The sequence below is a fragment of the Rana temporaria genome, chromosome 3, assembly GCF_905171775.1.
Source record: "Rana temporaria chromosome 3, aRanTem1.1, whole genome shotgun sequence".
NCBI lineage: Eukaryota > Metazoa > Chordata > Amphibia > Anura > Ranidae > Rana > Rana temporaria.
The window spans coordinates 489,207,707-489,221,536 of NC_053491.1; the positions used below are offsets into that span (position 1 = coordinate 489,207,707).

At 49.9% G+C, this 13,830-nt stretch overlaps 1 protein-coding gene across 2 annotated transcripts in view; it reads right to left on the reverse strand.

Annotated features, from left to right (window-relative positions):
• The window catches only part of LOC120933760 (NACHT, LRR and PYD domains-containing protein 3-like), a 66,690-nt gene that overhangs the window by 4,719 nt on the left and 48,141 nt on the right, over positions 1-13,830 (reverse strand). For both annotated transcript variants that reach the window (XM_040347148.1, XM_040347149.1), the window contains exons 8-9: positions 11,153-11,329; positions 4,020-4,093 (exon numbers count right to left, since the gene is read on the reverse strand). In XM_040347148.1, coding sequence (XP_040203082.1) covers positions 4,054-4,093; positions 11,153-11,329 — 217 coding nt within the window. In that variant the 3' untranslated portion in view covers positions 4,020-4,053. The remainder of the gene's footprint in view (positions 1-4,019; positions 4,094-11,152; positions 11,330-13,830) is intronic.

Genomic DNA, 13,830 nt, shown 5'->3' on the forward strand with positions numbered 1-13,830 from the left:
CTGAAGAAATTCCAAAATGGATTTAAGGTCGTTAGGATCCTGATCCGACAAGGTACACCAGGTCGAAAAAACTTTCCACACCTTCGTGTAGATAGCCCTTGTCACATTCTTCCTGCTGTAGAAACTAACCGGTCCGAAAACCCTTTTCTCTTCAGAAGTTGCCTTTCAGAAACCATGCTGCAAGGGAGAGAGTGGACACATTTGGATGAAACACAGGGCCCTGCGCTAACAGATCCTGCCTGAGGGGTAGATGCCAACATGGCCCGGCTGCCATACCTAGGACCGTTAAGAACCACGCTCTCTTTGGCCAGTATGGAGCGATCAGAATGACTGGTGCCTTTTCCCTCTGAATTTTTCTTAACACTAGGGGAATCAACTGGAATGGGGGAAAAGCGAAGCACAGGCGAAACCTCCAAGGATGTGCCAGAGCATCTATACCTAAGGACTCGTCCAGCCTCCTTAGGGAAAAGAATTGAGGCACCTGGGAGTTCTCCCTCGAGGCAAAGAGGTCTACTTCTGGGAGACCCCACCTGTTGGAGATTTCCCCAAAGACTTCCGAGTTCTGAGACCACTCTGACTCCCGTACCTGATGTCTGCTTAGGTAATCCACCATCCTGTTCAGGGACCCCTTTAGATGTAATGCTGACGGGGACCGAAAATTATTTTCTGCCCACAGCAGAATGTCTGCATCAAGAGTCTGCAGGGCCCTGCACCTCGTGCCCCCTTGCTGGTTTAGGTATGCCACTGCTGTAGCATTATCTGTTATCACCTGGACATGGCGATCCTGGAGAACCGGTGAAAACTTTTCTAGGGCCAGAGCAATCGCCTTTAGCTCTCTCCAGTTTGAGGACTGTACTGACTCCTCCTTCCTCCAAGATCCCTGGATGAAGTCTCTTTCCAAGTGGGCTCCCCATCCCCATGCACTGGTGTCTGTGGTCAGTCTTTTCTCCACTGGAAAAGACCACTCTAGGCCCTTCGAAAGGATCTCCTGATCCTTTCACCAATAGAGGGATCTCTTCACTCGGGCCGGGACCTTTATCTGGGTGTCCAGGGAGCTGAGCCTGTGATCCCAAGACCTCAGAAGAAAGATTTTCCCACTGAATAGCCGTCATGGTTGAGGTCAAAATCCCCAGTGCCGACATCACCTGCCTTATAGTTATAGGCTGGTTGGACTACAGCTGCACTACGACGTCCTGAACCCTGGCCTTTTTCTCTAGGGGATCATTCTGAACTTTCCTGTGGGTTTTCTTACCAGGAAGATGTGGGAATAAAATCCTAGACCTTGCTCTGCTGGTGGAACCTGTGTCACTACTCCCTGTTGCATGAGTTCTTTTAAGGAGGACCTCATGGCCAAGGATTTTTTACTAAAAACCTCTCTGGAGGAGACTCTGAAAATGATATGGCATCTGCTCCCTCCATGGCAGATGACAGTGCTTCACCTGTGGCTTACAGCATGCTTCCGGGCTCCTATAATGCCGCTGCGCCGGACCGGAAGCGGAAATAGGTCCCAGCCTCCATCCTATCCTTTCCTCCTGTGGACACGCCAGAAATAACGCAAAATCTCAGCGACCGCATACATCCTGACCACGGCAAAATGGCGGCGGAACACGCATGCGCGTGTCCACCAAGCGGACCGCCGAGCACTTCACTGGCTCTCACCAAGTACCATGAAGGGAAGGGGAGCCCGAACACTACCACTGCCGAGCGGGTAGGATGGGAGGACGGACGGTCTCAATGGCATACACCATAAAAAGAAAGGTAGGAGGGAAGCCGTCTTCCAGGTGCACCTGTTAGATATAGACTCCCCTCCAAGAAGATGTTCCCTCCGGCCGGACTAAACACAAAAACTGAGTGTTCTGGGGAGTGGCCTCCATTTAAAGATTTGGAAGGTGTTTCCTGAGGAAGAGGGAGGAATCACTATCTCAAGGTGCTGTCCTGAAAGACGCTTTGGGAAACAAATTATTTGTTACAAATATTTTTTTCCTCTTTATGTATGTTTAGGTGACCAGGGGGCGAGATGGGGGGGTGCCACATGATTAGCTCGCACAGGGCACCTGAACACAAGGTCGGCCCCCGGGGGTGACACAGAATCTGCCTGGAGGGGGGTGACACAGAATCTGCCTGGTGGGGGGGGGGGGGGTGACACAGAATCTGCCTGGTGGGGGGGTGACACAGAATCTGCCTGGTGGGGGGGTGACACAGAATCTGCCTGCTGGGGGGGGGGGGACACAGAATCTGCCTGCTGGGGGGGGGTGACACAGAATCTGCCTGCTGGGGGGGTGACACAGAAACTGCCTGCTGGGGGGGTGACACAGAATCTGCCTGGAGGGGGGGGGGTGACACAGAATCTGCCTGGAGGGGGGGGGTGACACAGAATCTGCCTGGAGGGGGGGTGACACAGAATCTGCCTGGAGGGGGGGGGGTGACACAGAATCTGCCTGGAGGGGGGGGTGACACAGAATCTGCCTGGAGGGGGGGTGACACAGAATCTGCCTGGAGGGGGGTGACACAGAATCTGCCTGGAGGGGGGTGACACAGAATCTGCCTGGTGGGGGGGTGACACAGAATCTGCCTGGAGGGGGGTGACACAGAATCTGCCTGGAGGGGAGGGGGTGACACTGAATTTGCCTGGAGGGGGGGAGACACAGAATCTGCCCTGGGGGGTAACACAGAATCTGCCCTGGGGGGTAACACAGAATCTGCCTGGAGGGGGGGTGACACAGAATCTGCCTGGAGGGGGGTGACACAGAATCTGCCTGGAGGGGAGGGGGTGACACTGAATTTGCCTGGAGGGGGGTGACACAGAATCTGCCCTGGGGGTAACAGAGAATCTACCCTGTGGGGTGACACAGAATCTACCTTGGAGGAGTGACACATAATCTGCCTGGAGGGGGGTGACACAGAATCTACCTGGAGGGGGGTTACACAGAATCTGCCTGGAGGGGGGACACAGAATTCTGGGTGATGATGGTTAAAATAAAATAAAATTCCAATGAAAATTAAGTCAGTAAAATGTATTGTCAGTAAACTTTGACATAACAGGACCGTGTCTTGTATGAATAAAGTTTGTTGTAATGTTTGGTCATCAGTGATCTGATGTCTGGGCCCCTGTACATGCGGTGCAGCCTGTGTGTCACCACAGGCTTGTAGTACAATAAATGGGAGCGTGCATGCGCGGGTGTCCCTATCAGATCAGCGCTGTGAAGGGGGCACTGGTCACACAACAACACAGGAAGTGGACAATACTGAGCAGAAATTACACCATTTAGAAGAGGAAAAGAACACAAAGATTATTATTACTGGAATTCTATATTTAAAGGAGTTGTAAATGAAAAAAATGTTTTGCCTAAAATGAATATCTGCAAGGTAGACAGACAGAATAGTGTAATGATTCTGATAAAAAAAATGAGTAAATACCTATTAAATTCCTTCATCTATATCACCTCCGGCGTTCTAGTTTCTGTTCTCTCATTCACTTCCTGGTTTGCATTACTTGTTCATGTAAGAACTACATTTCCCAGTATGAATTGCGGCACGCCCAGTAATTCACACCTCCTTGAAGTCTCTAACATGTAGAGAGCGTCCTGCCACACAGATGTAGTTCCCAGGAGGGGCGAGCACGTTACTGACCACCGCAGTAAAGCCTCCCTTCACAGTGGTCAGTAAAACCAGACAAGCAGGAAGTGAACAGAACAGGGAAGAAATAGAGCAACTTCTGAGCAAAAACGAACAATGAGGAAGTGAAAAGAGGAATGTCTGCAGGTAAAGGATGCTTATTATGAACATTTTTTTTTTCCTTTACAACCCCTTTAAGGATCAGAAAGAGAAAATAAAATGTGAGAGTTCATATCACTTTACTCTGATATCATTCCATTCTGGACATTCTCTTCATATCAGGATCCGTGTATTACCTGAGACGGGGAGGAGCCATGTATTACCTGAGACGGGGAGGAGCCATGTATTACCTGAGACGGGGAGGAGCCATGTATTACCTGAGACGGGGAGGAGCCATGTATTACCTGAGACGGGGAGGAGCTCCCACACACCATATTCTTATCTTCTTCTGTCTATAGATACATTCCAGGTTCCAAACCTTCATAGAAGAATAAAATGAGTGTTAGAGGAGGAAATGTTGCTGTGATGATGGAAAAGGGGGAGGGGCTCATACTGTGCTCTGTAAGAAATGATGGAAAAGTGAGGGGTCCTCACCATGGCAGGGGCCACACACTCATGGCCATCCAACCATTGGAATAGCAGACTGTATGCCGGGTGTGCTGTGTACAGGATGAAAGCTCACATCTGATTGGCTCAGTTATACTGACACATTGGATAGAAAGCGGAGGATGGGGGGTGAAACCTTGTGGAAGATTGTAGGACCTGACTAAGATTATTATTGGTGGATCTGATTTTTCCATCCCCCATCTGTAATGATAAAACTTGGGATGAGGAATAAATTCTCCATAATCTGGGAAATCTCAATCATCTCTCTCATTATCTGTATAACTACAGAGACCTCCAATGGGTTCTACAGAAATTGTATAGAATGTTTGTCACCCCGTCCTTCAATTTTCATTACAGTGCCAGTGTCAGAAGACCTCCCAACAACGTCCCACATCACCACCCAATGTTCTCTACATTTTACTATTCACATTCTAAGACTAATGCCGCATATAAAGTTAGTTTTTCGGTATGAACAAAATAAAGGGCCATTTCCATGCGGAAGACGGCCTCCTTTTGCTGATATCGTGTTACTGAGTGTTAGTAAAAGTTTGGTGAGAGACGATTCGCGCTTTTCAGTCTTCGTGCTTTAAATTTAGTTTTCTGTCGTACAGTTTGTGCTTTTGGGTTCGTATCTGTCTTTCAGTGCTTGTAGTCAGTTTCGTATTTGTTTTTGCATTGCGTTCTTGTCTGCTCATTACTGGTTTTCAGGTCGTTCTTCAGAGGCCTTTCTGTTCTTCAGGGTGTTCTTTTTAGTCAGATCTAATTAGACAACCATTTTCTAGCCATGTTACGGGTACGTTCTTGTCGCCAAAATCGTGCTGTGCTTGGTGCAGGGATTTGTGTTTTATCCCGGCTCCGGTCCATGAACAGGGTGAGAGTTTGTGGGCCAAGAATTGGTTTCTCCGCAGGGACCAGTTCTCTCATATGCCTCTGCTGCGGGAGATCCAAGAAAATAACCCTGATGATTTCAGGAATTTTCTGAGGATGTCTGACCCCCGTATTCCAGCAGCTTTTGGCTTTGGTGTCACCATATATCACCAGGCAGGACACCGTTATGCGGGAAGCCATCACTGCTGAGCAGCGGCTAGTTGCTACGTTGCGCTACTTTGCAACAGGTAGAAGCCTTAAGGACTTGAAGTTCTCAACGGGCATCTCCCCCCAGGCTCTGGGCGTCATAATCCCGGAATCCTGTTCAGCCATAATCCAGGTTCTGCAGGAGGACTATATTAAGGTAAGTTGTGTCCTTAAACCTCACAAATTATGTATTTTTTGCTTTTTTTTTATTTTCCAATCAGTCCCTAATTAACCTGTTTGTAATATGCTGTGGATTTTCCCTTTGTTCCCATGCATGCTGTAAGCTTGTTATGGTTTTTTTTTTGCCTACATGCATATTTCCAATAGACAACCTCTCCAGCATTCTATTCTGGGCCCAAACACACCTAGTCTAGTCACTTCCCCCATTTTTTTGTCTCCATTGTAGTGCTCCATTTGGTGTCTCCCTATATCCCCCAGTTTTTTTGGCCTCCGTTGTAGTCCTTGTCCACCCCCCCCCCCTAAATGTGTGCATTTTTAAAATGTTGTTTAATTCAGATAGAGTGCATTTTTTGTCGTGTTTTTGAAGTCCCCAACTCATCTCACCTACCTCCACGGAGCACAGAGCGGGAGGACAAGCAAGGCCAGGAAACTGGAAAACTTGCAGAAGGTGACCCTGGAGCTGAACACCCTCGGCCATGAAACAAGGACATGGAAGGAGGTCCAGAAAAAAAATAAATGATATGCGTCGGCGTGTCAGGGAAAAGCTGGCAAAGATAAAGAGGCCAAGGGAGGCGGATCAGCTAGTACTTTAAAGCTGACTGCTGAAGAGGAGGTCATAGCCAGCTGCCTGAAGCAGGAGCAGGTGGAGGGCCTGGAGGGATTTGACTCCAGCGAACAGGACTTGAGGGCAGGTAAGTGTGTTTCATTCCCCATCCGGTGTGAAGCATGTGAGGGGGTGCAAGGGAACATGTGACAAGTGTGTGGGCCCACCAACATGTGAATGCTGTGTGTCATCCCCAGATGTGCTGGAGGAAGCTGGACCACCATCTGCCTCTGGACGACCCACGTCAGGCAAGCAATATGTTCCTCAGTCTGACCCCCTGGGAAGCCACGAAGCTGGGCAACACGCTGTGGCTGCAGCAATGATGGAGGGGAGTGCACACACATGTGCATTGGAGATCGTTCTGGATGAGCCTGTGGACATCCAACAGGAGGACTGCCTGTACCTTAATGATGAGGATACCATCTGCGCCAGACCCTCCGAGACGGTGGAAGTCGCAAACCATCTAACGACCTCGACACCCATCAGGGGAACCCCCCCCCCCAGGGCCACCCCGGCCAGAGGAACGCCTTCAAGGGCCACCCCGGCCAGAGGAACGCAACCAAATGCTACTCCCAGGAAGGCCCTGAGCAAGACCAGGGGTGTAGCCAGATCGGTCCAAGAAGGGCTCGAGAGGGAACATTGCCATCGACCTCCACCGTGACAGCCTAGCCTCCTTTGTCGGGTCCTCGGCGAAGGCACAGGCTGAGTGCTGGTTGTGCAGAGCACCGTAGCCACAATGCAGCAGTGCCTCAACCATCAGGCCAAACACACCATGGCCATCTCTGACTGCCTGCAGGAGGTCAATGCCAATTGTGCAGCCATGGCCACATGCCTGTGTGACCAGTCACAGACCCTGGATGGCATGTACCAGCACATGGTAGCAGGGGGTCCGTCAACATCTGAGGACCAGGGATCGGACATGCAGGCGACCAAGGAAAATAACACCACTACTAGAGAGGAACTGCAGGCAACAGCAGCAGGGATCGTGGCGGAGGTTAACAGCCTGGGCGTGATAGTGCAGGCCAACACGGCCACCATACAGTTCGAGGGTCACCAGAACAGGCGCCTACAGCGCCAACACAATGGCAGTCAGAGGCAGTTGCAGGCTGAAAAACAAATGGCGTGCTGACCCACATTGCCATTGCCTTGGAGGAGATGCAGGCAACATATCAAACCAGCTCCAGGAGCGTCAGCCCAGGGGATGATCCGCCACGAGATGCCCCACCCGAGTCATCGCCACGACAACTGTGGAGTAGAACCCTGGGCACGAGGCATGGGCCGCGAGAGGGCAAGTGACTGCCCCGAGGACAATGGCAACACGAGTGCAGCTCAGAGTCTGAGCTTTTATTTTTTTGATGGGTGACGTGCACAGAGGCATGTGCTGTGCACCTGTAAGGGCTTGCCATGGCGGATAATTGCATGGTCCAAATTTTTTTTCCTTTTCACGGATGTCACAGCACCATCGGACTGCACACGGTCAGGAGTGCAGAAGTGTTCATGGTGACTGGACACCAGTTTGCAGGGGCAGGGTTTGCCCAGTGATGTCAGTGCTACGGTGTGACTGGTGTGTGAGTATGTGTGTGTGGCCAATGTGTTCAGATAGGCACAAGGCCATTTCTGCCAGCACTGCATGTCAACTGGCAGGGGTCACCTTGGATCGTCGGGGAGGTGTTATCCCCACGACCGTGTGGATGTGGTATGAATGTACAGCAACATCATTCGTGCCTTGGCGTGGCGTTGCTGCTCCCAAGTCCTGTGTGGTGGACTTGGGCTAAACCAATGTGATGTGGATGTGGTGTGTGTGAGTTAGGGACCACAGTGGTGTGCATTGTTCGTGTGCCATGATGAATGTGTGTGTTTAACGTGCAAAGATGTGTTCCACGAGGCAACTCCTGACTGCTGTTCCTTCAGCAGACGGGGTAGCCTTGGGCAGGGGGGGGGGACTGTGTGGCTCAGGGGTCAGGTCATCACATATGTCAATCTCCAGGCCCTTTATCATGGCGTAGTTGTGCAGCACACAAAATGCACCAATGATCTGACACACAAAGATTGAGGAATACAACAGGGCCCCCCCCCGGAATTATTTAGGCATCGGAAACGGGACTTCAGGAGGCCAAATGTGCGCTCCACCACTGCACGGGTGTGTATGTGTGCAGCATTGTATCTTCTCTCTCCTCTGGTTTGGGGATTCCGGTATGGAGTCAGGAGATGGGGCCCAAGTGCATATGCCGAGTCACCTGGAAGGGAAAAGACAGGAGGATGTTAGCCGTGCATGTGCCCCTCGTGATGTCTACATCATGGGGTCGGACAGTCATGCCTAACTCCCATGTCACTCACCAAGCAGCCAGCTGTCCCTGTACACGTTCTGTTTGAATTCCGTTGGGATGGTGCTTTGACGGTAAATGTAGCTGTCGTGGCTGGCCCCGGCATGTTTGGCACGGACGTGCCATATGAGGCATTGGCTATCACCTGTACGTTGATGGAATGCCATTGCTTACGATTGCGGTATATGTGCTCTGTGGCACGGGGGGGCTGTAGTGCCACATGTGTGCAATCAATGGTGCAGACGGTGCGTGGGAATCCGGCAATTCTGTAGAAATCCTGCATTGCCTTCTGCCACAGGTGCTCATGGGTCAGTTTGATGATGTGGGACATGCATGTGAGGATTGCGGGGACAACCTGGTGCACACATCTGCTCATGGTGGATTGTGACATCCCAGACACGACTCCACTTGTACGTTGGAATGATCCACTAGTGAGGAAATGGAGTGTTGCCAGTACCTTGACCAGTGGCTGCACTGCATGTGAGTGTCCCGTCTGGCTGGTGATTTCATCATGCAGGGCTGTGGCTAATTCCAGGATGGCATCAGGGCTGAATCGGAAGATGCGATACACCTCCGATTCCCCCATGCCAAAGATGTTCATGCGCGTTCGGTACATCCTCTCCTGTGCCCTTCGTGCCTGTTGACGCAGTAGTGCTATGACCATGGCTGCCCCTGGCATGTTGGCATACGGATGTGTTGTCCTGCAAGTGTGGTTGCTCTGCTCGTCCCTAACGGTGCTGCTGCAGCTGCTCTCCAGCTGACCTGTGCATGTCTGTTGCCGGGTTGCAACTCATTTATGGGGAATAACTTTACGCCGGACGTACAACTTACGCGCACCTAGCGCAGCATGCGTCGGGCGCACGCATGTTCGTGAATCGCCGTATTTCCCTCATTTGCAAGTTTGAATGGCTAATCAATGGGAGCAGCACCGTGCGTCCAGCCCATATTTGCACCCACGCTACGCCGGCGTGTGCAAGCTACATCGGCGGGGTGTAGCCTGTTTTTAGGAGCATGTGGGTTTGTGGGTCTGCCGCACACATACACAGGCGCACATTTGCACTTACGTTGGCGTAACGTACTTCACGTCGGCGTAAGTGCTTGGTAAATCTGGGCCTATGAATTTATGAAGACAACAAATAAACTATGTACCTTTTTTTATACACAGACAGAGCAAAGCCAGGAGGAGGCAGAGCCCACAGGGAGGCAGGAGGAGGCAGGCCACACAGGGAGCCAGGGGGAAGCAGGCCACAAAGGGAGCCAGGGGGAGGCAGGCCCCACAGGGAGCCAGGGGGAGGCAGGCCCCACAGGGAGCCAGGGGGAGGCAGGCCCCACAGGGAGCCAGGGGGAGGCAGGCCCCACTGCAAGACAGGAGGTGGCAGAGCCCACTGGGAGCCAGGGGGAGGTAGGAGGTACGTCATCGTGATACCATCTCACGGATTCCTCCTCTCCGTACTCCGACACAAAGGGCCAGGAGGCTTCTCCAAATGGAGGAGGAGACCCAGACCCTGCTTTGTGAGGCAACTGCAGCCCTCCAAGAGCATCTCAGAGAAGAAGAGGGTTTTGCAGCACTCATCGCAGCCAAGCTCCATAATCTGGAGCGTGTGCACTGTGAAACCCTCATCTTTAAGGCCATAAGCCGTTGGGGCAGCTCGATGATGACACCGACATTGTGCGGATTGCTCCTCCTGTCCTTTGCTGCTCCTCCTGCTCCTAGTCCTGCTCCTCCTCTTCCTGAGCCTGCTCTGGGTCCTGCTCCTGGCACAACCTCGCCTCCAGGAACCCAGCCTCCGAGGACTCGGTCTGCAGGGAAGACTGCATGGAAGACTACAGGGAAGAAGACTACCAAGTCCAAGCATTGAGCGATGTGATGCCCCTAATGGTCTAATTTTTTTTGCTTACAGCCTTGTTTGTTTGCTTTGGGGACCCTTGTCATTACAAATGCAAGCACGCTCTCCAGTGCTGCCTTCCTTGGCTTTTTTTAAGTTTAATTATACCAGAATAAATGTTTTTTTTGGTTTGCTGACAAAATTTGACCATGTTTTTCTCTTTAAAATAGAGAGATCGGTAGTGAGTAGGCAGAGACATTACTAAAAATAACATTTTCGAATTAACAAGGGAAACTAACCTAACCTTGTGGGTAAATTATAATAAATAATTATGTTGTTGTAGTAACTTAACACACTCCAAAAAAAAAATGTAAAGCAGTCTAAAATATTATCAAATTAATAACCAAAAAAGAAGAGCTACATTAAAATATTAAAAATATTCATTAAATTTTTTAGATGGAGATCTGGCTAAAAAAACAAACAAAAAAACATTAGATAACAATAAATAATAAAGTAAAAAGCTTGTCATAACTATGTAACAATATCAGCAGCAAAAAATGAGGATTAGTGTAGCATTAAAAAGAAGAAAAGAATGTGCTGCATTACACAATGCAATAATTTCAAACCTAACAAATGTGCTTACTCCATTCTGAACGAGCGCTCCCGTCTCATAACTTGCTTCTGAGAATGCGCAGCTTTTTTACAAAGTTTTAGCCCACACACGATAATTTTTACAACCCGAAAAACGACATTTTTAAAAACGACGTGAAAAATGCAGCATGTTCGAATTTTCTTTGGTCGTTTTTCAGAAGATGAAAAACAATGTGAAGCCCACACACGATCATTTTAAATTAAGTTTTTTTAAAACGATCGTGTGTACACCGCATAAGTCTGTGTGTTTCCTCCAATAGAACAGATCTTACCATTCTATATCCACAGAGAAGCCGACATTCCGGAGGACCTCACAACAACGTCCCACTTCTGCCTCTGACATCTCATCATCATCCAATATTATCTTCAGGTAGGTCAGAGTTTGGTTTGCGGGGATAACGGAGGAAAGATCATCACAGCACCGCATTGTCCCTTTACAGTACAAAATCCTGGAGGGAGAAGCAGTAAAGAGGTGAAATGTTCTTCCAGGGAGGGGCAGAAGTAGACACATCCAATGAATAATCAGTGGGCGGAGTCTTCAAAAATGAAATGTTTTTCCAGGGAGGGGCAGAGGTAGACACATCCAATGAATAATCAGTGGGCGGGGTCTTAGAGAATGAAATGTTGGGACATTTGGAGGGATGATGTCATGGAATATTGGTTGGACCTCCCCTGTGAAATGGAGGTAAGTTGTCACCCACCTGAAAAGTCTTAGGGCTAGATTCAGGAAGGAGAGCGGATCTTTCTTCCGGCGTAATGTATCCCATTTACGTTACGCCACCGCAACTTTTTCAGGCAAGTGCTTTATTCACAAAGCACTGCCTGTAAAGTTGCAGCGGCGTAGCGTAAATGGCCCGGCCTAATTCAAATTCGGCGGGTAGTGGGGGTGTAGTATTTAAATTAAGTGCGTCCCCGCGCCGGACGAACTGCGCATGCGCCGGCCGTTAATGTATCCCAGTGCGCATGCTCCAAATGACGTCGCAAATTGTCAATGAAAACGACGTGAGCGTAACTTACGCCCAGCTCCATTGTGAATCGACTTACGCAAACAACGTATAGCAGGGGTAACTTTACGCCGGGCGTAAGCCTTACGTAAACGACGCAAGTAGATACGCCGGTCAAACGTACGTTTGTGAATCAGCATATCATGCTCATTTGCATATTTTATACGGGAACACCACCTAGCGTCCAGCGTAAATATGCAACTAAGATACGACGGCGTAAGTGACTTATGCTGGTCGTATCTTAGCAACATTTAAAGCGGGGGTTCTCCCTAAAAAAAAAAAAATTCTAGCATGCCATTCAGCATACTAGCGCGAGCTACAGTATGCCTTTATATATTTTTTTGGCGCCGTACTTACAGTTTAATCACGTAGTAAAGTTTCAGACTCCTCGCGCGGAATGGGAGTTCCTATGCAGAGGGAACGTGATTGACGGCCGACTATGGCGCGTCACGCTTCACCAAAATAGCCGAAATAGGAGTTTGCTCTTCACGGCGCCTGCGCAGTCAGCTCCGATGTCTGTGTGCAGGCGCCGTATAGCGCCGTGAAGAGCCGAGACCTACTCCGGCTATTTTCGGGAAGCGTGACGCGCCATAGCCGGCCGTCAATCACGTTCCCTCTGCATAGGAACGCTCATTCCCCGCGGGGAGTCTGAAACTTTACTACGCGATTAAACTGAGTACGGCGCCAAAAAAATATATAAAGGCATACTGTAGCTCGCGCTAGTATGCTGAATGGCATGCTAGAAACTTGTTTTTTAAGGTGAAACACCGCTTTGAGCGTATCTCATTATGAGCATACGCTTAAATTTGCGAGGGCTGAGATTAGGACTTACGATGGCGTATCTACTGATACGCCGTCGTAAGTCTTTGTGACTCTAGCCCTTAGTGTGGAGTTACACTGTTGCGGGTACATTGCAGCGTACGTGGTGACGCACACATTGGAGGTGTGAATGGCTCCATACAAATTCCCTTTCACACTAAACTGCGGCACATCAATGGGAACCGGCCACATAGGAAATAATGGGATTTCTACTTCACATGCGTCTCCATGCAGGAGGATCGCTAAACGCACTGACAAGCAATGATAATATTTCAGCAGATCAACCAATCATTGGACAGGCGACCCTTGGGCGGAGTCGGGTGATGTCATTTCCTGCCTGGAACTGAAGCAGGAAGTGGTGCTGGTGAGTGATATTATCTACTGCTCAATTGGTTGCTTGATATGCTGACATATAATTGGTTGTCAGTACATTTATTGTAAATAGACAATTGTTTTGAAGGACGTACTTCACTATTGGTGGCATTTTTGTTTTGTTTGGAGTTCTATATCCATCCTATCAGGAGGGACCAGATCCCTTAAAGGGACCCAACACTTGTGACATCTGATCTTATGGGATGTCCCCTGGGCCCATTGAGCTCCCCAGAGGGGGGACAAGCACACGACACCTATACTGTATATGGGGCCAATCAGTGCTGTGTTCTGGCCTAGGCCAACTAGGAATAAAAGCCCCCCCGGAAAAAAAAGCACCCGCACCCTCCCCCCGTACACAGTGACAGCTCTGCTCCATTTACCAGAGAACTCGGCAGCGGCGCTGTGATAGGGGAGAGGAGAGCTGCAGACTGTCTGTGTATTTCCCCCGCTCACCTCTCTCCATTTTCTCCTGTCAGCCAAAGAGAGAGCGGCTCTAATCGGGGTCGTCGCCCACTCAGAGAAGAGTATATGCTCTGACCTCCCTCCACTCTCTTGTATGTGTGTCAGTGGAGACACCATGTCCTAGGAGAGGTGAGTGATCAACACCCCGTGCACAGACACCCGACATCATTGTCACCTTCCTCCTCAGACTGGGGTCTCCTCTAAACCTCCCCTCACTTGTTATCTGTCATCTGTGCCTGCTCCATGCAGAGTGTGTCACCTACCTGTCCCCTCCCCCCTCCACTCACCTAACT